Source organism: Genypterus blacodes, unplaced genomic scaffold (assembly GCF_046128005.1).
Source record: "Genypterus blacodes isolate CSIRO-AG114 ecotype Tasmania unplaced genomic scaffold, CSIRO-AGI_Gbla_v1 ptg000039l_1, whole genome shotgun sequence".
Lineage (NCBI taxonomy): Eukaryota > Metazoa > Chordata > Actinopteri > Ophidiiformes > Ophidiidae > Genypterus > Genypterus blacodes.
This window is the reverse complement of record NW_027466852.1, coordinates 2,307,632-2,321,043: the sequence shown is the minus strand read 5'-3', so window position 1 is coordinate 2,321,043 and position 13,412 is coordinate 2,307,632. Positions and strand designations below refer to the sequence as shown.

Sequence of the window (13,412 nt, the reverse complement as noted above, 5' to 3'; positions counted from 1 at the left end):
GTGCATGTGATGCCGTCTGAAATGGACACCAGATTAAATGTCTTCAAGAGCTTTGAAACGTGTTAAACAATCAACCAACCACTTGAGGGAACCTGCGTTCAAACATTGGCCGTGTCGTCCAAGTTGGTTATTCCTGTCTCTCGGGTTGCATCCAGGGATCACGATGATGGTCTATATTTTGCATGCTGCAATCACAGGACGGGCTTTGTCTGGACATTATTTACATCTCTTGACACAGCTGGCTTGTCCAACCACTGGCACTAAACAAACAAGGAAGCAACGCAGAAAAAACAACACGTAGGTTAACTTACCACTAAAGAGGTCTTTTAGTGTTAAACGGCAAAACAACATGGACCATTTTGGATTTTTGAAAATACAATGAGGTCTCCTTTAGAGGGGAATTTGAATATTAACAGGGAAGAATTGTGTGTTTTGAATGCTCTGGTCGTTAACATTAAAGAGGTCCAGTAAGGCTCAGATCTGACGGATGCAAGACGACGAAAAACGATGACAGAAAAGGCGTTTTTACTGAAAAACAATCCAAAACAATCCACCTCTGCCCTCAAATGTTCAGCTCGGCAGAAAAGCACTATGACTCATAATGTCGATCAGTGAAATAAATGGTGAAATATAGGGAACAGAAACGTCAAAACACTTGAAAGAGAAATTTCCAAGAAGTATGTGCCTTGTAGAACGCAAACAATAGACCTCTATCAAGCTGAAGTATGCTAAGAGCATGTGATGTATAGGGGAGGTGTGGCCCCTGAGGTGCTGTGTGGACGTAATACACTCCGCAGGTAACTAAGTGACTCATTCTCACACACACCTTGAAGAACGCATGGCACTCTCACACTCTGACTTGTCAACTTGTCGTGACAGCTCGCTCTGGGACTAAGACCAAAACATTTATCCGCGAAGCTTCATCTCTTGGAAAGACTTTCAACAACTTTTCGCATTTGAAGAACTGCTGGGAACTCTGAGAACAGTGAGTTTGTTACGGCAAATGTGAACTTTGTGGCATGATTGTGTATCGTGCAAACCTCTTCCTCTGCATTTCCCTGTGTAAGCTGTGATCTAATTCCTCCGGCTGTGGAAGTTAGCGACACTGTGCAGCGTTTACACCGAGTTCGCTCGTCTCTGGTCTCTGGTTTTTGCTCTGGGAATATCAGGAATTTTGGAGGACAATGCCAGTGGTCAAAGTGGAGAAAGATTCTCCGGCGGACAGCTCCTTGGCCACGTCCAACCCTCCGCTGCAAACAGAGGATCAACCTCGTGGCCGGAGGAGAAAGAGACCTCTGCAGCGAGGGAAGCCTCCCTACAGCTACATCGCTCTCATCTCCATGGCCATCGCCAATTCCCCAGACCGCAAGTTGACTTTGGGAGGCATCTACAAGTTCATCACGGAGCGCTTCCCCTTCTACAGAGACAATTCAAAGAAATGGCAGAACTCCATCCGCCATAACTTAACTCTCAATGATTGTTTTATCAAGATCCCTCGGGAACCGGGTCGGCCCGGGAAGGGCAACTACTGGGCCTTGGATCCAAACGCTGAGGACATGTTCGAGAGCGGCAGTTTCCTGAGGCGCAGGAAGAGGTTCAAGCGCTGCGACTTTAGCACCTACGCCTCATATGTCCACGAGACGCCCGTGTTCTCTCCTGTCCAGATTGCCAGATCTGCAGCTTATACCAACTCAGTCTACCCCAACATGACAGTAAGTCCATCCTACGGGCAGCAGCTGTCCTCTGCCTACTACCCCTCATCATCGCCTCCTGGCTTCGGACATGGACAGACCCGCATGTTCAGCATCAATAACCTCATAGGACACCCGACTCAGGGGCCAGAGGTGATGCAACAGCCCAGTCGGAACTTCAGCCCCGAGGGGCTCCCGAACGGAACGAGTCCCTGCAGTCTGGGCGCTTCGGGCTTCCAGGGGCAACCGTGCGGAGGCGCCATGCCGCCCCGCACCTCCACTCACGCCGGGTTCACCTACTCCGGGCCAAACAGCCACCCACATCACCACCACGGCACTCAGGGCTCATACGGACAGGGCCACACCCAGGGCTATGGAGCAACAGGACGCCTCCATGCCTCTGCCCCGGGGTCTGTGGAGACCATAGACCATTACGGCAGAGTCTCCCCAGTGCAGATCGGCTCTTTCTCCCAGTATAATGGTGCCGCAGGTCCTATTGCCAACACTGGAGGTTACCTGAGACACCCCACATACCCAGGGAATATGGACAGGTTTGTCTCTGCTATTTGAGTTAAATGAGTGTGTGCAGGAGAAGGTAGAAGAACAGCAGAACAGCAGAACAAGAACTCGTAACCACAACAACAGAGACTTGAGGGCGGTGAGAAAAGTAAACATTTCTGCGCACAGTTGGTTTGCAATGGGTGATTTTTGTTTGTCAGAAACATTTATTGATGAGGACTAAACCTTACGAGGGTCAAATACCTCCCATAATGTTTGTGATGTGCTACATCCTGTATACTTTACAACAGTGACAACACAAACGTTTTCCTTAGTGACTGTAATTTACTATTAAATATATTCTAGAAACTTGGATTTTAAAGGTCAGGACCTGTTTATGGTTTGTTTTAGTGTGAGATTGCGCTGATGCCCTGCAGCTTCTGTTAGTGATGAACTGAATGTACAACTATAATCTTTACATTATTGGTAATTTCAATTAAACTTATTTGCGTAAATTATTGTGCTTCATAGGCTTTGTCATAAGTGGCTTGTATGAAGAACATATGCTTGAATACTTTTGCATGTTTTGGTTGCTAGATGATAATGCATATATGGCCTTATTGGAAATAAATGCAGAACTACTAAGCACATTTGTTCAAGATTTAAAGGATTATTTATTATTCATGTATAACAAATAATAAAATGGATTTCTATTACTTAAAAATCAAACTTGCACCATTTTCCACCCCAAAAAATGAGTTTTGCCTTAAATCTGCTTTGCTGGCTCTGCTTTCTTCACGGTTTCAGCTCAGCTGGTTTGAAGTGATGTCTGGAGCCGCAGCATTAGCAGTCACCATGACCAGGCGGCCTCCATTATCAAGACCAGACATCGACGCAGCAGTTAGACAAGCAGCTGCACTTAAGATAACACAAAGATCCACTAATCAAGAAAATGAATTGACTTGAGACGGCGATGGTTTAACCCCGTGAAGCCGAGCAGAGACAAATACAGGCACGTACGGAAAGATGAGACGCAGAAGGAAACCAGGTTTGCCAAACATAACTTGATGTTTTCAGAAAAGCCCGTTTAAACTCGAGTGTTTTTTGAGAATCTGCGCGAGTAATTTGGTTCGATGGACGGACGTGGATATGAGCTAAGGTTGACAGCAGCCAGACGGATCAGACAGTCTATTTGTCAAGCTTAAGCTTCTCAGTACAATAAGATCTTAAATCTTTGTACTTATGAAACACACTGAGCTTAAGCTTGACAAATACAAAGAACAAATCATTTTTTTGCACAACTGATTCCATCACATCTAAGTTCACAATCATTAACTATTGTACATGCAGAGTGTATAACGGCATCTGTCCTGCTCTCATGCTGAACTGTGCAGCAACAAAAAGGTCCCAGATGACGACGACACACCATTAAAACATTTAAATGGAGAGGAAAAGTTCAAATATTCGACTTTATAACCATTTTGACAGTCAGTGTGCTGATAAAAAAAACACATTTTGCAAACATAATTCCAATCCAAAGTTGTAAATTTTGAATGTTCCAATATTTTCATAGGCTGCATAAATAAAATAAAATGCAAACAAAACTCTACTACCACCTTGTGGAGAATATCTGGGAGGATTTGGAAATGTGGTGCACCGTGTCCATAAACAGATATAAGAGCCTTTAAATATGCTTTTAAAATACAAAACAACAGTATGAGTGAAAGAATGAGGGGAAACAGCACCGGGATCAAATTGTACATTTAATAATAATAATATAATACAACAACTAAAAACACAGACTTAGAACATAAAACATGAACACAACAGAACTCGCCGGCAACACAGAACAGGTCAGCCGATGTAGTCGGCGAGCAGCCGGAGCTCTGCACAGTCCTTCACTATGTGCGGCACGGAGATCAACGTCTGTGTGGAGAAGGAACGGTCGTTATGCCAACTCTTTCATTCATCTGTGCTCATCGACAGAAGACAAACAAACACGGCTAAATGCTAACAGTGACGGAGCTCCGAAGCTTCTCACCTCTCTGACCCTCCTGAGCATCTTGTCCAACATGCGGAGCTCATCTTCAGTTTTCTGCTGGTTGGTCTGGTAGATGATTTGCTGTAAAGACGGCGCACAGAAACAGACACTTTAGATTGTACTCTGACACACACACACACACACACACACACACACACACACACACACACACACACACACACACACACACACACACACACACACACACACACACACACACACACACACACACACACACACACACACACACACACACACACACACACACACACACACACACACACACACACACACACACACGACTCACGTGTCTCTTTGCTCGGTCCAGGAGCTTGGTTCTGGCCTGTTCCATCTCCTGGACGCTCCCTTTCAGTTTGTCCACCTGGGGATGCGATCACAGAGACGTGCGTTAGGGGAAATCAGTGCTTAAAACAAAAGATGGGTATTGATCGGGTGACGGGTTCGTACCTCTTTTAATAGATTGATCTTGTCGTTGATAACCTGTGCTGGGTTGGCTGAATGGCCCCCGGCTTTCTCCAGCTCCTTGTGAAGGATCTGAGACTCCGTCCGTGCCTGCTGGAGAGCGCGGCGAAGCTCAGCCACCTCCCTCTGCAAAGCCTATCCACAAATACAAACAGCACAGTTGGCTGAGCTTAACTCAACATTCGGCAGAATCAAACTTTGCTGCATCGATGCAAACACATTGACATTGTTCCTCTCACGGTATTGTCGGCCTTGAGTTTGTTCAGGAGCTCCTGGGCCTCGCTCACGTCTGTCATCAACTTTGACATCGTTTTCTCATCCTGTGTAAGAAGGACAGGTTTTAAAGAGGCTATTTTATCAAGATCCCTGTCAGTAAGTTATCTGATGATGTAAATCCTGCCTGGGCTTTGTGCTGCAGTGCCTGGTTCCCTTTTTCCACCTGGCTGTTCAGGCGCTCCAGTCGACGCTCCAGCTCCTTCACCTCGGCCTTGTGTCTCCTGCCTGCAGACCGCTGCTCCTCCTGCAGGCCGGAGCTGGAACAACACAGAGACGGTGATGAAGAAGAAGGAGTAGCACAACACAAGGGTCTTCAATTGTAATCAAACTGTAAATATTAATGAGTATGATCTATAAAGATATTCATATTTTACTACCACACACTTTTTACATGTACATACACAGTATTGTGCCGCTCGTCCAGCTGAGCGTCTTTGCGCTGCTGCACCATAGTAACAGTGCAGACGAGCCGTGTGACCGTGGAGCTCAGGTCAGCCAGCAGCGCCGCCACGTCGCTCTGCTGCTGCTGCTCCTCCGGCTCAAACTCGCCATCGGCCTCTTTCGAAGCCTTCTTAGGGGTGACGGCTGCGATGCGGGTGAAGGCGCTCGTCTCGCTGAACATGCCGTCGCACTGCGGCTCGGGCACGTCTGAGGAAACACAACGACAGCTTAGACTGAGTAAAGACTACAAATCGATTTCACTCCTGAGCTCTTCATCTGCATTCCAAGGGGAGGCTTGCGATTACATGTCTGCAGTCTCAGTGATCGTCCTTTCATGGTCGGTGAGGTTTTACACCGTACTGCACAGTGACGAGAGGCTTGAGAGTCATAAATTGATGAACCATCCCAGTCAGAAGCTCTGTGAGGATTATTGGTAACTACTGTAACTCTAGTTTGTGAAGGAGCTCGTCTGTGTGTGAAACATTGGTGTAGTTACAGTACCTTCTCCAGCAGAGGTCTCCGTTTTCATATCCTCCCCGTTCTCAGCGGTTAAGGCAACCATGACGCTGTCGAGGAAAGAGCGGGAGGGGTGACGGCGCTCACAGCTGACCGGCTGACACTCGGCACCCTTAGGTGGCTCCGCTTTCTGGAGAGTCGGGGACACAAACCAGAGCGGCTCACACAGGGAACTTTCCTCCACAGGGGACAGGGGGACAGGGGGACAGGGGGACAGTGGCATTTCTGAGAGACTTTGCAGCTGAAGATAAAAATGAAAAGACTCACGCTACCATTTATAAGGAATGTGCCAACTTCATTTCTACATTTAATCAAGTTTCACATCACAGAGAATCAAAGTCAAGCATCCGATTCAGACTGATCCAGATGAGGGCTGTGTTGTTTACTGTGTGTATTGTTTTGTTCTTACCTGGTCAGTCAGAGTCCGCTGCAGCTCAGTGTCCAGCTCTTGCAGAGTGTGATGCAGTGACGTCATATCAAACACGACCTGAGCCAACGCCCCTCCCAGGTCCAGCTGAGTTGCGTTGGCGCTGGACCTGGTGGTCTCCAGCTCCTGCCCCAGTGCTTTGTTATCAACCCTACACACACACACACACACACATTCATTAGTGATGCGTCCCCACTGAGAATAGATCAGGGTACGCTGGCAATCAGTTCATCACGAGTGTGTAACGAGTGTGTACTGAGGCTTACTGGAACTGAGCGAGCTCTCGTCTGAGGTCCTCACACTCGATGTTCCTCTCCCTGAGCGCCTGCAGGTTGGCTCTCAACATGCCCTCGTTTTCGCTCACCTGCTCCCTTACCACATCGTTCTCCATCTGCAAGAACTGAGACACACACAGGGACACACACACACACACACACACACACACACACACACACACACACACACACACACACACACACACACACACACACACACACACACACACACACACACACACACACACACACACACACACACACACACACACACACACACACACACACACACACACACACACACACACACACACAGGGACACACACAGGGACACACACACACAGACAGAGGGACGGACACACACACACACACGTGTTGAGATGACTGTTCCTCCTGTCATCAGGTGAAACGCTGGAGAAATCTGAGCCTTATTGTTGACATTTTAACGACTCAGATCAAATATTTGAGGTGAAAAAAAAATCGATTCCCAGCCAAGCATCTCTCATCTAAATAACAAAGCTGGATGTTAATGCTAAAGTCTTCTGACCTCGTTTGTTTCCCGCGCGGCGCTGAGTTGCGTGCAGACGTTGTGGAGCTGCTGGAGCTGCAGGTTCTGGGAGCGACAGTGAGCTTCCAGCTGGACCAGCTTCTCCTTGCTGTCGGCCAAAGCCTGACTGAGCTCGCCCGCCTGCTGCTGACACTCGCTGAGGGAGCCCTCCAACCTGAAACAGCCGCAGTCAGGTCACTTTCCAGGGTTTTTCTGTAACGTTTGTTTATGTGGGGGAAGAGGAGGAGGAGGAGGAGGAGAGGGACGATGAAGAACAGGTGTCACTTACTCGTCAGCTCTGTGGTTGGCCTGCTGGGTGTCTTTGCGTGACTGCTGCGACCTGAAACCAGAAAACCTTTTTAGTGTTCACCGTTTCTACCGAGAGCGACATTTCTCTCTTTGGCGTTTCTGGCGATTCCTACTTGGTCGTCTCTGCGGCGAGGGAATGCTCCAGGAACGTGTAGGAGGCCAACGTGGAGGAGACCGTGGCCGACAGCGCCGTCACCTTCCTCTCCAGCTGGGCGCGTTCGTCATCGCTTTCACTCAGCTTCTCACGCAACACACCCATCTCTGCGGCACAATGAAAAGAGGAGTGTGTGCGAGGCCACTGTGTATACAACTGCCAGAAAGTGACAGATAAGAGACGGGGAGAGAGAGAGAGAGAGGGAGAGACAGAGAGAGAGAGAGAGAGAGAGAGAGAGGGAGAGACAGAGAGAGACAGAGACAGAGAGAGGGAGGGAGAGGGAGAGGGAGAGAGACAGAGACAGAGACAGAGACAGAGACAGAGACAGAGGGAGAGGGAGAGGGAGAGGGAGAGGGAGAGAGAGAGGGAGAGACAGAGAGAGACAGAGACAGAGACAGAGACAGAGAGAGACAGAGACAGAGAGAGAGACAGAGAGAGGGAGAGAGGGAGAGAGGGAGAGAGAGAGACAGAAACAGAGAGAGGGAGAGGGAGAGACAGGGACAGAGAGAGAGAGAGAGAGAGACAGAGACAGAGACAGAGACAGAGACAGGGAGAGGGACAGAGAGAGAGAGAGAGACAGGAGCAGCGAGAGCAGGTTCGCCATTTCTGTCTTTACCTGAGGTCATGATGGTCGCCTGGAGATTCAAGTCGTCAATCTGCTGTCTGGCATCTTGGAGACTCAAACTAACTCCGTCCAACTCCTCCTGCATCTGTCAAGCACAAGGTGTGTGATGTGATTGTTAGAGCTGTTAGCAGCGTGACACGGGTGCAAAGGTGCGGAGCCGTGAGTGTCTGAGGGCGAGACGGACGCCTGACCTGCTCTCTCTCCTCCACCGCTCGGTCGCGCGCGCAGACGTGCTGGTCTCTCTCCCGGAGAGCGGCCGCCGCCTTCTCGTTCAGCTTCAGCAGCGTGGGAGAGGTCTTCTGGAGGAGGATCCTCGCCGTGCGGAGCTGTCGGGGGGGAAACCACACAGAGCGTTCGTTCATTTCAGATCCTTAGAAATTAGAAACGCCACGTAGTTCAACGTCCCTCTACGATATTAGGTTACTGTGGTGACGGTATTGAAAACCTTGTCGAGTGGCTGCGATGCTTGTTTGAGTCTCTAATTAAGAGGTTAAACAGCTGTCGTACCTCTTCCATCAAAGCTGAGTGCTCGTCCATCGTTTTGGACAAAAGGTCAGCAGCAGAGTTCAGCACTTCGGCGTGAGTCTTCTTTAATGCAACCTGCACCAGGGGAGTGACAACAAAACAGAATCAACATCATGGTGTCAGAGGTCATGATGTCACAATCGTAGCTGCTCCTGCTCTGCCTACCTGCTCTGGGTAGGCCTGGTTCAGGGCTTCCAAGAGTTCCTGCTGAGATCCTAAACTCTGTTCCAGCTGTGAGATGTGTGTGGCAGAGTAAAGTCTCAGCTGATCCATCGCACTGAACGCCTGCAAAGAGACAGACAGTTGAAGCAAAGAAAGCTCAGGGAATAACAACAACAACAACAACAACAACAACAACAACACATAATTAGAACATAAACCGATCCCTCTCTGCTTACTGCCTGCTCGGCTGCGACGGCCTCGTCCATCTGCGTCTTCATGTCGGCTCTCTCCTGAAAAGCGTCTCGGACCTTCTGCATCATCTTCCCCTGCGTCTCCTTGGACTTCTCAAAGAGAGACTTCATCCGACCGCGCTGGAGACGGAGAAGAAGAAGAAGGGGAGAATACGCGCCGTTAATTGTGGAAATAGGAAAAGCCGGCGTCTGACATGGTGGAGGTGAGGCTGTGGTGTTTACCTGTGAGAGGAGGCTTCGCTGGTCCTCTCTCACCACGTGTCCGATCTGCTTCATGTTGGACAGAGCGGCGTCCGTGTCGCAGCTCAGAGCCGTCTGTTGAGACACAACCTCAGCTGATGTCGTCTTTAAATACAGAACGTTTCTATTTAGAATGCTTTGTCATAAGGAACTCACCATGGCTGTTCTGGTGTCCTGCATCTGCTGAACGAGGCTCTGAAGAGAACTTTCCTCCAGCTCCAATTCATCGATCCTACCTAAAGCTGCCATGTACAGGTCTCTGTACATTGTCGTCTATATATTGGAAAGGAAGGAAAAAAAAGGCATGAAACAAACATGATTAACGTATCTGAAGTTAAAGGAATTCTGGCATAAAGTGTTTAGGGTTTAATCATACAAAGAAATCTGCCCAGAGACTGAAAACAAGTCAAAGCCGTCCTCGTCTCGGTGCGTCCTTACCCGATTCAGTTCAGAGTGTTGCGTCTGCACGAGCTTGTCCCTGAGCTGGGACGGTGCGGGGCCCGCGGCGGGGGAGACGTGAGTCCGGGCTGCAGACAGCTGCTGCACCAGGGCTTCAACCATGATCATGCTGGAGCGTAACCTCTGCTCCAGCTCGTCCCTGGGGAGACACTCCAGGCTGCCCGGAGGTACGCTGAGACAGAGAGACAAGACGGGACGTATAAATGAATGAATGAATGGATGAATGAATGAATCAGTCGCTCCTCTCCTCAATCAGTGACAGACGATGCAGGTTCGACTAAACATCAGGGTCAACACTCACTTCCACAGGAGAGGTTCTGTAGCGGTGCAGGCGTCAGCCAGGGACAAATCCTTCACTCTCTCAAATCTGCCAGACGTGTTGAGGCTGTGGTCGACCATCTTCACAGGAGACGTGCCCACACAGGCGTTGTGGGATTCTCTTGGAGTGGGTTTTGCCGGTGCGGGCGTGGAGGCGACGGGTGGAGGGGCGGGAGCGCAAACTGCGGTGGTGACCATCTTCCCCGACGCCAGGATGAGAAACTCGGCCATCTGCCGGAGCTGCTGCTGCAGGGGGCCGTCGCCGATCACGGGAACGTCCAGCGCAGGAGGTGTTGTACCCGCAACCGCACCCTCCGCCGGCTCTGCGGCTGGGCCTGGCGGGGGCTTGTTGGAGTATCTGGAGACCAGTTCGGTTGAGTTGAACAGGGGTCGAGGTATGGGGCTATCAAAGGCCCCCGTCCACAGCACGTTGGGTTCCATCTTTGTGCCCTCCAGAGCAGAATCCTCACCCAGAGCAGAACCTTTACCAGACTGTATAGCAGACAGAGGGGCTGACTGAACAACTGGACTCAGGATTTCAAACTGCAACGCCTCTGCCACCGACGGCAACTCCATCAGCCCTTTCAAAACATCAGCCAGGTTGCCTTCATGTTGTCCGTCCCCAGATGAGCCCAGGGCGCTGTCTTTGGTCCCGCAGGACTCAGAGGCCTCGCTGCTGGAGGCCACTTCAGGCGGCTCCTGCAGGAGTGTGGGGGTGTTTGAGGTGTTTGAGGGCGTTTCCTCTTTGGGTTGACCGCTTATACAGTCTCCCTCCATGTCCTTTAAAGATACAACACTGGGTGACTCAGTATTTACCACAGCCTCTTCATCTTTGTCACTGTAGCCCAGTTGTTTGCCGTGTTCTTGTATGACGCGAGCATGCACACTGTGATGCACAGGCGGGTTTGTGTCCTCTGACAGTTTGACTCCTTCCCGCCGCTCAGCCTCCCCTCCAGTGCCGCTCACAGAGTCATCCTGCCGCCTGCCTACATGTCCGCCAGCTACCGACAAGCTGCTCCGCTCTGACTCACTCACAGCCTTGGAGCTGCCAGGTGACGGCTCCTCAGCAGTGGGGAGGTTTCCTCTCGAAGATGACAGACTATTTTCAGTGATGCAGTGCGGACGATCCGAGCTGTCGCTGCTGTTTTGGATGCATTCTTCAGAGGCTAGGACGCTGGAATTCACGCCATCATTGTGCGACGCGGCACCGACTGCAGTTTGGTCAGTTGGTAGAGGAATCCTTTCAGGTTTGGTGCCATCTGAAACTTCAATCTGGCTCCCGGTGCCGTTGAAGGACTGGCGAGTTACATCATTCTGTCTGTCGACGACCTCTCCTGATACATTTGCTGTCTCGCAGGCGGTCAAGTGAGCGACCAAAGGAGCCGCGTCACTTCCAGCGTTACAATAAGGATGATCTGCATGGTCGGCTTGACACAGCTGGTCAGAGAAATGACTCGAATCGACACTGCTGCAGTGAAAAAGGTCAACAACCCCGGTGGCGGGCAGAGGCACAGACTCATCTGGAAGTCTGGTGACATCTGAAAGTTCCACCTCACCGCCATCACAGGTGAAGGACTTGAAAGTGACATCTCGCTCACTGCAGTCGTCCCTCTGTAAAGCGCCGAGGCCTCGTGCGACTTGTTTCTCCTCAGAGTCTTCAGACGGCAGCACTGCACTGGACACTTCACTGACTCTTGCTGTATGAGCGTCAGCGGAGAAGGAGGGAGCATCTCTGACCTCAGGTGTGTGATATGGATGCTCTATGTGCGGCTCTGCATTCATACTATCAGAGATGACCGTGTCTTCCGTCTCGCCGGCGTCCTCTGAGGCCTGATCTTTAGGTAAAATAATACTATCTTCTGCATACAGGGAAGCGCCTGGAACTACAACCTCACCGCCTGCACAGACGAAGGATTTAAATGTGACATCTCCAGGGTCACAGGCGGTCTGAGCCGAGTGCAAATCTGGTTCTGGGTCGCACAGACGAGCATCAGCCTGTTGATTAGAATGAGTGGTTTAGAAGATGGCGCGCGCGCACACACACACACACACACACACACACACACACACACACACACACACACACACACACACACACACACACACACACACACACACACACACACACACACACACACACACACACACACACCTTTGTGCTTTTCACAGTGTCGGTGCTGAGCTGTAACTTTGTTTTGGGCCATGGAGGACTTGAGAGGTGCAGCACGTCATTCTGCAGACATCTCAGAGGAGTTCGTGCTCCACATCTGCTGGAAGGCTAATAAGAGCAAACATGGAACAATATGGGATTTGCATGCACAGTTGTAATTTAACTCTGGAATGTGCGAGACAGAAGACGGAGCATCAGTCTTACCGAGCCTTCCTCGTTGAATGTCGACTTCCTAGAGGACATCGCTTCTCATATGAGGAAATCCACTTTTAACGTTTAACTGCAACTTAAGACAAAAAAAAGTCCTGGTGTGTTGTGTATATCAGCTGTCAATCGCATGGAGGCTGACACTGAAGTGAATATAAAAGCTAATCCTGTTAGCACACAGCTACCTAACCTGAATATACGGTGTAGCGCTACATCATCACGAGTAAAGTGAATAATGTCAGGTCACTAATTGTAAGACTCGCAGGTTAAACAAAAGTGACTGTAGGGGAAGGGAGTTAGCCATGTTGCATTGAGTAGTTAGTTTGACAAGAATCACGGCGATAGTTCACTAAAATATCACCTTTATCAGACTATGAATAGCATGGAACAACCTAAGAAGTCGTGTAAGAACAGTAAATTACCTTTTGGATCTCAGTCGATTTTATCCAGCGAAGATAAAGTTAAAGGAGTATCGCGAACATTCAGCAGCCGTCAGCTTCAGCGCGAATCATTCAAAACACAACTGTCTGCGCTGCGATTGGTCTGTTTCTCTTCTTCGTTTCAAGGCGCTAGCTTGGACACTGCGAGCTCACTGCTGCCCCCACACGGCCTATCAGCATCATCACACGTTTAATATTCGACTTTTCTACAACGACCGATCACACCCACAGTCTTTTAGTTGCTCCAGTTTTGGAGCTGAAAATAAAAATTATTAATTCATTGTTGACCTTTCTCAAAGGAGCCATTTTCTTTCTTTCCTCCTTAATAGTTATAATCATCATTTTAATATAAAACAC

General features: G+C 49.6%; 2 protein-coding genes across 2 annotated transcripts; one reads left to right on the top strand and one right to left on the bottom strand.

Moving 5' to 3' along the window:
- Window positions 1–821: 821 nt before the first annotated feature.
- foxe1 (forkhead box E1) lies at window positions 822–2,835 on the top strand. Its single transcript, XM_076147858.1, has one exon. The coding sequence runs from the start codon at window positions 1,185–1,187 to the stop codon at window positions 2,259–2,261; it is 1,077 nt and encodes a 358-aa protein (XP_076003973.1). The 5' UTR covers window positions 822–1,184; the 3' UTR covers window positions 2,262–2,835.
- Window positions 2,836–3,248: 413 nt separating this feature from the next.
- spag5 (sperm associated antigen 5) lies at window positions 3,249–13,393 on the bottom strand. The gene is made up of 25 exons (XM_076147843.1): window positions 13,038–13,393; window positions 12,613–12,694; window positions 12,391–12,516; window positions 10,222–12,233; window positions 9,900–10,092; window positions 9,618–9,734; window positions 9,444–9,536; window positions 9,207–9,341; window positions 8,974–9,093; window positions 8,791–8,883; window positions 8,475–8,609; window positions 8,275–8,368; window positions 7,618–7,765; window positions 7,485–7,535; window positions 7,196–7,370; window positions 6,640–6,773; window positions 6,356–6,524; window positions 5,932–6,076; window positions 5,391–5,637; window positions 5,114–5,246; window positions 4,953–5,033; window positions 4,699–4,848; window positions 4,538–4,612; window positions 4,231–4,311; window positions 3,249–4,115 (listed from the first exon to the last, which is right to left on the bottom strand). Exons 2-25 carry the CDS (start codon window positions 12,649–12,651, stop codon window positions 4,044–4,046), a joined length of 4,818 nt encoding a protein of 1,605 aa, XP_076003958.1. The 5' UTR covers window positions 12,652–12,694; window positions 13,038–13,393; the 3' UTR covers window positions 3,249–4,043.
- Window positions 13,394–13,412: the final 19 nt, after the last annotated feature.

What these genes read in the sequence shown, in the direction of transcription:
- foxe1 (XM_076147858.1), top strand. Translation starts at nt 1,185, where the DNA reads ATGCCAGTGGTCAAAGTGGAGAAAGATTCTCCGGCGGACAGCTCCTTG.
- spag5 (XM_076147843.1), bottom strand. Translation starts at nt 12,651, where the DNA reads ATGTCCTCTAGGAAGTCGACATTCAACGAGGAAGGCTCG. An exon ending in CCGTCGCAGCCGAGCAGGCA is followed by an intron (nt 9,094 to 9,206) that starts GTAAGCAGAGAG and finishes GTCTCTTTGCAG; the next exon opens with GCGTTCAGTGCGATGGATCA. An exon ending in ACCAGGCCTACCCAGAGCAG is followed by an intron (nt 8,884 to 8,973) that starts GTAGGCAGAGCA and finishes CCCCTGGTGCAG; the next exon opens with GTTGCATTAAAGAAGACTCA.